The 10,269-nt window shown below is 40.7% G+C and overlaps 1 protein-coding gene across 1 annotated transcript; it reads right to left on the reverse strand.

Annotated features, from left to right (window-relative positions):
• On the reverse strand, window positions 1-8,548 carry LOC101484503 (B-cell receptor CD22). The gene is made up of 10 exons (XM_076884656.1): window positions 8,331-8,548; window positions 7,736-8,026; window positions 7,419-7,652; window positions 7,209-7,313; window positions 6,887-7,102; window positions 5,844-6,188; window positions 1,345-1,690; window positions 1,212-1,251; window positions 906-1,075; window positions 1-829 (listed from the first exon to the last, which is right to left on the reverse strand). The coding sequence occupies exons 1-10, from the start codon at window positions 8,383-8,385 to the stop codon at window positions 802-804; spliced, it is 1,830 nt and encodes a 609-aa protein (XP_076740771.1). The 5' UTR covers window positions 8,386-8,548; the 3' UTR covers window positions 1-801.
• Window positions 8,549-10,269: the final 1,721 nt, after the last annotated feature.

Here is a 10,269-nt window from a genome sequence, read left to right on the forward strand (position 1 = left end):
ATTCCAATACAGTTGAATCAAATGATTGGATTACCTCTTCAGCATGCCATCAAGTTTGGTAAAGGCCTGGTAACAAGCCATTCATTTGATTCAGGTGTGTCAGAACAAGGACGCGTCTAAAAGCTGCAGGACAGTAGCTCTAGAGGACTGGAGTTGGACTTTCCCCCACCTGGAAGTTGTGTTTCTATGACCTCTTATCCTGTTGTCAACTCTGCAGTCTTGGAGTAACCAGTCTCTTTCTTCTGTAGTGTCTCTGCAATGCCTAAAAGTCTACAAGAGTAACTTGCTTGCATAACATAACCATAACCTGGCAAAACATCTCTGACTTGCAAACCTGCTAGTCAACAGTTTTGATTAAAACAGTAGATGATAGTTAAAAAGGTTAAATAAGACTCCCAGTTTGATACTAAAAAGTAATAACTCCTAAAATGGCACATTTTTGGGAAACAGTTCATTATATATTCAGTGGAAAATTCCAAGACTTAACTGAGATTTTGTAATGTGTGAAAGACTAGTGCTTTTAATTACACACTATACAAAAAGCACAGGTTTTGAGGCTTCCTCTTATTTGGTGTGAGGCAGAGCCTGAGAGCGAGCGTCTCAAGATCAAGAGCTGCTCAGCCTCCCTAGTCACTTAGTTTCAATTCCTATAAGTGTATCCATTAATGCTGTCAAGAGCACCCACAACACGTAAATACTCATCAAAAAAAAGGCCAACATCTCAACAAATTCACTCAAGTCCTGTACAGCCAGATGTGTTGTTATATTTTATCTTCTTTAGGTTGATGTGTTGTAAAGTTTCTAGGTGTCCAGAGCCTGTTCATTGAGCCTGAAAATAAGAAAACTAGTGCATTAATTAAAATAATTCAATTAAAGTGTGATATATATCCACAGAACATACTCACTCAGGAGCAGTCTTGTTTCTCAAGTCCACAACATCATAGGGGTGATGGTCCTGCTTTTGTGGTTGAAATGGCTGAATAGTGGAGTAGAGAGTCTCTGTTTTATTCTTGGACAAGCAGATTTCACTGTAGTCAGGTTCCTCCTCTGTCAGCGGAGGTGAGAAGCTTTCATACTTGAAATCAAAGTGTAAGTGATGCAAAACAGAACAAACATTTCAAATTAAGTGGTGAAAAAGAGGAGTGGTAGGATTAAATGTGGAAAAGACTGTCCCTATACAGAAGCAAGATTATTAAATGTATTTTCTTTACCGTGAAGTTCTCCATTGTTTCATTTCCTGACCTCTGTTTTCTGGTCAGTGAAACAGATGAATATAGAAACAGGTTAGTGTGTGAACTTGAGATTGAATCTGGTTGATGTGAGAGACAAAACATTGATGTTCACCTGATCCACCAGCAGACAGTGAGAAGTACTAAAACCAGCAGAGCAGCAGAAACTCCTGCAGCTGCTGGTGTCCATGTTCCTGTGATACTTTGGACAGTGAGAGTCTTTGGAGCAGAGCTGATATCTTTGTTGGTTTTCACAGCACACGAGTAGCTTCCTGCATCCTCCCTGCTGACTGGGTCTAGGATCAGATATTTGTTCTGGTTCTCTCTCGGGGTCAGAGGTCGACTGTTCAAGTACCAAATGTAGTTTGTGTTGTCAGTCAGAGGACAGCTGGTGCTGCAGGTCAGTGTGACTCTCTGACCCTCTGTCACCACTGCAGAAGGACTCATCTTCACTCTCAGCTCTGAAAGAGAAACGTTGGTCAAAGAAATCTCTTTTATAGCAAATCTCCTCTGTGGCTTATGCATTAAATGTGAATTGTGAATAAGAACAAAATGGTAAATGAAGTGGTTCTTATATAACACTTTTCTACTCTATTTTGAGCACTCAAAGTGCTTTACACAACTTGTGCATTCACCCATTCACACTTTTTTTCTACCATTTCTCAGTGCTTCATAACTAACATCCACATATATTCATACTCTGATGGATGCATTGGAGAGCAACATGGGTTTAGCATCTTGCCCAAGGATACTTGGCATGCAGACTGGAGCAGACTAGGATTGAACCACCAACCTTCCAGTTAGTTGGTGACCTGTTACAGCCACCCTGTAACATATGATACATTACACTGTATTATTATTTTTTTTAAACTAAAATGAAAACAAAATGCAGAAGCAGTGTGTTAAAAACTAGCAACATTTTATGATTATAGTATAGTAGCAGGTAGTAGCAGTAACATGTATAATAATTGTACAGAAATAAAGCTGACTACTTCATGGATTTCCCCTATCGCGAGTTAGTGCCTGCCTTTTGCTTAGTATTTTTTGGAATAAATAGTGGCCCAGGATACAGGAGGAACAATGCAGTTTTCGTCCTGGTCGCAGAACACTGGACCAGCTCTTTATCCTCTCCAGGATACTTGAGGGTGCATGGGAGTTTGCCCAACCAGTCAACATGTGTTTTGTGGACTTGGAGAAGAATCAGAGAATCTCATCTCTGATTTTTGCAGATGATGTGGTTCTGTTGGCCTCATCGGGTGAGGGCTCCAGCTTGCACTGGAACGGTTCGCAGCCGAGTGTGAAGCAGCGGGAATGAGGATCAGCACCTCCAAATCTGAGGCCATGGTTCTCAGCCGGAAAAGGGTGGAGTGCCCACTCCGGGTCGGGGATGAGTTCCTGCCCCAAGTGGAGGAGTTCAAGTATCTCGGGGTCTTGTTCGCGAGTGATGGGAGAAGGGAGCCGGAGATCGACAGACGGATTGGGGCTGCAGCTGCAGTAATGCAGACGCTGCACCGGTCCGTCGTGGTGAAGAGGGAGCTGAGTGAAAAAGCGAAGCTCTGAATTTACCGGTCGATCTACGTCCCTACCCTCACCTATGGCCACGAGCTGTGGGTAGTGACCGAAAGAACAAGATTGCGGATACAAGCGGCAGAAATGAGCTTCCTCCGAAGGGTGGCTGGCCTCTCCCTTAGAGATAGGGTGAGAAGTTCGGCCATCCGGGAGGGGCTCAGAGTAGAGCAGCTGCTGCTCCACATCGAAAGGAGCCAGCTGAGGTGGTTCGGGCATCTGACAAGGATGCCTCCTGGGCGCCTCCTGGGTGAGGTGTTCCAGGCATGTCCCACCGGGAGGAGGCCCCGGGGCAGACCCAGGACACGCTGGAGAGATTATATGTCTTGGCTGGCCTGGGAACGCCTTGGTATTCCCCCGGATAAGCTGGAGGAGGTGGCTGGGGAGAGGGAGGGAGGTCTGGGCCTCTTTGCTTAGGCTGCTACCCCCGCGACCCGGCCCCGGATAAAGCGGATGAAGATGGATGGATGGATAGTGGCACAGATATGCCATGTGTTGTTGTTTATCTCAGGTTACATTTGAATGAACATTATGCATAAGTTTCTATGGTCTCACATCTGTCCACTTCTAGGTGCTACCAGCTAAATCTAAGCTTAATCACTCCAACTCTCCCACACTGTCAAACTGTGCCATCACTGGTCTTGTCCAGTCACCTTCTCCAGGCCAATCAGCATTCATGCTTCATACAATAAATTTCATTGCACATCGCCTCTGTCAGTGCGCCCCAGGGCAGCTGTGGCTACAATGTAGCTTGCCATCGCCTGTGTGTGAATGTGTGTGTGAATGGGTGAATGACTGAATGTAGTGTGAAGCGCTTTGGGGTCCTTAGGGACTAGAAAAGCGCTGGCCATGCAGGCCATTTACCATTTACCATTTACCATATCTGTCATTCTCCTTTGCAAATGCCTTTGCATAACCCACCCCCCCTGCATCTCTAACACTCAAGCACCCAAGCTCCATTCGAGCCACCTTCTTCACCTCTACAATCAGAGTCTAGGCTCTGATACAGACTGAGCAGCATTATTCTGAAAATTTTCACAATTTGTACATGCAGTTTTTTGCAGGTTAGTGAACCTCTGCCCATTTTTACATGTAAGAAACTCTACATGTTCTTTTTATTTCTTATTACAGACCTGTTGCCAATGAAACTTAGCTGCAAAACTTCCTCCAATTTGCTTTACTCTTGCCCTGTCCCAACATTTTTGAGAAACATTTCTGGCATCAAATTCATAAGAAAAATATATTCTTATATGCTTGATTTGTTTTCTGTTTTATATTGTGTGATTTTTACAAATCACTGCATTCTGTTTTTATTTTGAATTAATTCAGATTTTATAATAAAGAATAATATAGCAGAAACATTTTTGCCTGGCTAAAATAGTTTCTTCTTTTTTCTTTCCTAACTGATCATACTAACATCAGAACATGCATGGGTGAAAAACATGAAGACACTATACAGGTGTCAATAGAGAATTGTATTTGTTCAGTCAGTATAAGCTTTTAATGATATAAGTTTATTTGTGATAGAATGCTGCATGATGATCTTTTCATTGCTCAGAACTGATTGTTCTTTATGAAACGTGTTCTGATATTTGTATCTGAATCTATCCACAGCAATAGTAAGAAGTTGAACAAGCAGTTCTGACCTTGTGCACACACACACACACACACACACACACACACACACACACACACACACACACACACACACACACACACACAATCACATATGCACATGCTCATGTCACTGAACGAATGTATTAATTCCTGTTGTATAAATAAAGAAAGCAGACGGTGACAGAGTGCAAGTCCGTGAGTGTCTCTTACATGTAGGAGCGCTCTGTCACTTGTCCTCGCAAGTAAAGACAACTGCAGTGTTTGTGTTTTCTAACTCAAGTGTCTCAGCTGAAGAATTGCGGGGTGATTTTAAGAAATCCCCTGTCAACAGGAAATGCAGAGTTTCTACCTCAGGTAGTGTTTAGAAATAAAATTAAGTCAGCATTAACATAGCATAAACATTTTATGAGTGGGTGAGAAGGTGGTTAGCACTGTTGCCTCACACCTGGTTCAAATCCAGGCTTCAGTCTCTCTGCATGCTGGAGCTGTGTCTGTGTGCGCTCTCTCTGAGTACTCTATCTCACAAAGACATGGGTTTGGTCAACTGATGAAATTAAGCATAGGCATTATGTATTATGCCTTAATCAAGATATGTCAGAAGTACAATGTGTCTGTGAAGGTTCTCAGTCATCCAGGTCATCGTAGTCAAAGGAGCTTGCAAAGAAAAGCGTCTGGATATCTTTAAGTTGCTTGAAGACGTTTCACCTCTCATCCGAGAAGCTTCTTCAGTTCTAAGGTCAAATGGTGGAGAGTCCCAGATATAAACCTAGTGGGAGTATCCCCCCACAGAGAGACAAAAGGACCCCCTGATGATCCTCTAATCGCCTGAGCCAAGGTGTGAAACTGGGTGTGGGTCCCAATCAGCCAGAGTTTCGGGTGTGTTCATTGTGAAACCTGGCCCCACCTTATCATGCGAATTCCTGAGGTCAGATGGCCCAGGATGTGAGTGGGCGTTAAGGCGTCTGGGAAGGATCTCAAAACTGGATTATAGATGGCAGAGAGTTGGTGTCGTAAATGCGAGATCCCTTCCCAGACGCCTTTGACTCAGAAGTACAATATTTTCCTTTTTTGCACTTAAAACATCACTGTAGTATGGCTAGTGCATATATAGTGCAAGATTCACAAATACACAACAGTGGCAGTAAAGATTAGATGTTTATAGTTTTACTGCTGTTTACATTCACTGCCACTACCTTGGATGGGACCTTGAAACTTGAAAATGGATATGCAGAAGAAATGAATGGCTCGAGAAATCTGATGATTGCATCATGCATTTGGTTGGATCTGTGCGATGACTTACATTACATATGTAAGACACAGTTGAATGATGGCTCTTCATATTCTTTTGTAACACAACATGTACCTATTAAGAGCTAGTAGGTTTGAAAAATATAATATTTTTACTCTTGCTTACTGACAAACCATAATTACCTGTGACAGTCAGAGTAACTCCAGGAAAATCAAACTGTTTCACTTCTTCATTTTCTGTTGTGATGGTGAACCTGTATTCTGCTGAGTCATCTCTCTTCAGCTTCTTTAATCTGAGGATGTGTTGGTTCTTCATGCTGTCATCATACTCCACATGATCTGCATCCTCAGTCAGGTTCCTCCTGATGTCCTCCTCAGCATTTCTCTTGACTTTATACCAACATTTAGACTGTATCTGCTGGTAGTCAGGATGTGAGTATTTACTGGAGATGTTGACTGAAGATCCTTCCAGAGCACAGATTCTGCTGTGGACATAATTCAAACTCCAGCAGGAATCATCATTAACACCTGAAATATCGATAAGACACAGATATTTTAACTGAATTTGTCAAATCAGTTTATTTATATTATATATTTAAACATAACAGATGTTGTGGGTCGGCTAACAACTGACAACAAAGTACAACGCAACAACTAAAAAGTACTTTAAATTACTGTAATAATTAGTGATAAAAATACAAAATCAACTAAATAATTTATAAGAATAAAATAATAACATTAAAAATATATAAATCAGGAAAAGAAATATATTCAGGAAAATGAGAGACTGAGTTACTCTTGGCTGAGACTGAAAAAGCTGAGCAGAAGTCAGGAGATGAATACTGTTAGTATCATAGATGAGCAGATCTGAAGAGGGAGAGTTTTGGATCTGCAGCTGAGAATTGTGATGTGATCACCAACATTTACAAAATAATTTATCACTCATTAATGATCAAGAAACTGACCTAGTTTCAGTCATTGTGGAAATGTACAGTTTATGAGGTTGGGGAAAACTGCAGTGAGCTGAGACTCAAGAAGTCACTTAGATGAATGACGAAACGTTTCTCCTACTGAAAATGCTATGTCCAGATGAACAGAATGAACCGTTTTGGATTTACTAGTGTGATGACTAATAGACTTAGTATTAATTGCAAGAAGGGGTGATAATATTTTGAGAAACAAAAGCTTTAGTTCTTTGAAAGTTGAGAGACAGTAAGTTTACTCACAGATGTCAGCAGAGCGCACATCCTCAAGACCTTTTACAGCACAAGACAAACTGTCTGGATGAGAGATGGAAAACTGAATCTGTTTTCCCTCCTGCACTGTAGGCTTTCTGGTCTCATACCACACAAAGGAAATCAGAGGGTCAGTGAGAAAACAGCTGCTGTTACAGGTCAGTCTGATGTGACCTCTGTGTTCAGCAGGCCTCTGGACATGAATTTCTGTTGGGAGATGATGAACACATTTTCCACCAGTTCATCTCTGTCATGTCAAATAAATTAAGAAATAAAAATGAAATTTCAAAGTGCAGTTTGTCCAGAACTTCACCTCTGGGATATGTGATGGAGCAGGACTCGTCCACTGATGTCTGCTGAGAAGAACACATTCTCCCTTTAGCATAGGTCACACTGAAGCAGGTCTCTGTGATGGAACCTGAGAAAAACCAACAACTTTCCGTAAATTCATTAGAGTCTGAAGAGTAAAGTGTTTGTGTTTAACATCTCATAACATGATGAGGAGGTGTCCATCATGACTCACCCACAGAGACTTCAGGGGCTCTGAGATCCTCGTAGCCTTTGACAGCACAGGAGTATGTGACTGCTTCCTCCCTGCTGAGCAGCTCTTGGTACCAGGGAGACCAGTCCTCATAGAGAAACTCTCTGTTCTTGTACCAGATGTAGGCTGCAGGCTTTTCAGTCAAAGGACAGCTGCTGCTGCACATCAGTGTTACTGTCTGTCCCTCTGTGGCAGGAATCACCTTTACCTGCAGCTCTGAGAGGTCACATGACCAACATGAATACACTGATCATTCATAAACTCATTCATTTATGATGCATTTGTAAAAAGAACTGTACCTGTAACTTGGAGATGAATTCCACTTTGTTGGCACTTTGATCTGTCAGCAGTTTTAATGCAGCAGTAAAAATTTGCATCTCTCTCTGTCAGATTATTGATTGTTAGAGTGAAATTACTCTCTGCTGACATGCTGTACTTTACATGTGTTTCATCTACTGAGAACATTATCTTGGAGACAGTATCGTGTCCAGTGTACCAGCCATTTCTTGCAGTGAGATGTTGATGTGAGCAGGGCAGATTCACTGATGAACCTTTCAAGGCACAGATGCTGTTTGCTTTTCCCTGAACACCTTTAACACAACATGTGATTAGAAAACATGGTGAACATTTATGCTAACTTTCTTTTCTGTGCTAATCTGTGATGACAGCATGTTACTGTAAAGGATCACAATCTGGTGCTTTGATACACTTGACAGTTCAGAACTTCAAAACAAGAAAAAATCATGTTAACAGTAAATCTCTTAAGTGAGGTTTTTTTTAGGAAATTCACTTTAATTTAACTTCTGAGAAAAACTTGTAACTTTCTGCATCTTTTTCTAGATTCCAGAAACATCATCACAGTCATCATGAGGAGGAGAAACAAATTATTCCTACCTGACAGACACAGAATGAAACCCAGAAACAAACATCCAGCTTCTGCCAACAACATGGCTGCTGTAGATTTTCTCTTCTAATCAAAAAGTTGATTATGTGAATATAATTTAGTCCTTGCTATGACTTCTGTTAATATCAAAATTTATAAAATATCAGAAATGTGAATAAATGTTCAAATTCATGAGCTGTCTAAGAGGAAAACCTGAATACAGAGCTGATTTCAGCGTGTCTGCAGGACAAACACGTTTTAACACGACCAAAGTCACTTCCTCCTTTATGATAATTTTTTTTTCACAACAGAGCCCTCTAGTGAAGAATGCATGTTTGCAGCAGCTATTGGACTCTTACTTTTGAATTTATAGTGGGGTTTTTTGTGTATTGTCACACTTCTTGTCTTTGTTATTTTTAAAATTTACAAAGCATCCCAATTAAATATGCTACATGACCACATTTCATTACATTTTCATCAAAAAACCCAAAGTTGTTACTATTGGCAGAGTAACAACAATGGTGCGGCATTAATGGTTATTGTGGTGCAGAAAAAGAAACTTACCAGAACCACTAACAGGCGTGATATTTTTATTTTTCAAAATATCATTTCATTTCATTCATCTGTAAATATACTTCAGTAAATGAGCAGTAAAGGTAGTCTATTGCTATATATAATAAATACATGTGTGTTTTTATATATTACTAGTATACTCACCTTTGTAAAGTCTAAATTAAAAAAAATCAGACCAAGCAGATTTACTGATAAAGATGCAGTGACTGGCCTATATTAGTATACAGAAATAGAAAAAAGAAGAAAAACGATTACATTTTTTTTTATAACACATCAAATGTCTTCACTGGGTCTATACTTCATCCATGTTTGGACGAGAGAGAGAGAGAGAGGGGGGGGGGGGGGGGTATTATATGAATGGTAGCAGTGTGAGCCTCTAAAAGCTGTGTGTACTGTTCAGTAATATTTGTACCCTCTTTTACTCTGTTTTATTCATATTTTGTGGGAACCAAAATTTTCATTCATTTTATCTCAAATATCTTTAGCGTTTCTCTGAATTTCAATTTTCTATCACTGCTAAGATGGAGCTGTTTTCAGGTCGTGATTAGGCAGGAATCACCTTTACCTTCAGCTCTGAGAGGATATGCATTCATCGGTGTGATAATCATAAAATAATCACTGTTTGCAAGCATCATACTGAAACAATGAGTTTAACTCTCCTGTCCCAGCAGTGTTCTTGGTTGTTTCTATACTTGTTGCAGTAGTAAATGTTTGCATCACTTTCTCTCACATCCTTGATCACCTGTGTGGGGAAGCCATCAGACACGCCCACGACCCTGGTTTCGTCTGTAGAGAACATACTTGTTGCCCTGCTTGTGCATAGTGTACCATTTCCAGTTGGACTTTGCTTTATCTGACCTTTTAATCCATAGATGTTTTAGATGTTTTTTGTGTGTCCAGTCATCCCTTTACCAGAAACTTTCATTAGCAGACATCAAAGTTTTTAAATGAAACAAAGAAGTGAACCTTAAAGAACATGTATGCTTTCCTGCTTACATGTTCTAAAAGCATGGCTCTCCTCAACCTTCTCCTCATCCTTCAACTTTATTCAGAAACATTGATGGTACAGCTGTTTTTGTATGCCTAATCACTGTCATGACAACAAGGTAGGTTGTTGTTTTGTAGGTGATGACAGATGGCGTTAAGTTATTATATAAAAATGTCCTTCCTTCTTTAGAAGGAATTCATCTTAGTAAAAGAAGAAGAGGACATAGCGTGACAAGAAAGGAACCTTGGTACTGTATGAGGAGGACAGCAGTGGGACAGAGAGGGTGAGGCTGCTGGAGGACATGTATCAGAACAGTAAAACAGAGGTGAGGTGTGTGGTTGGGGTGAGAGATGGATTCAAACACAGACACACACACTGTAAGACTTGGC

Source organism: Maylandia zebra, linkage group LG6 (assembly GCF_041146795.1).
Source record: "Maylandia zebra isolate NMK-2024a linkage group LG6, Mzebra_GT3a, whole genome shotgun sequence".
NCBI lineage: Eukaryota > Metazoa > Chordata > Actinopteri > Cichliformes > Cichlidae > Maylandia > Maylandia zebra.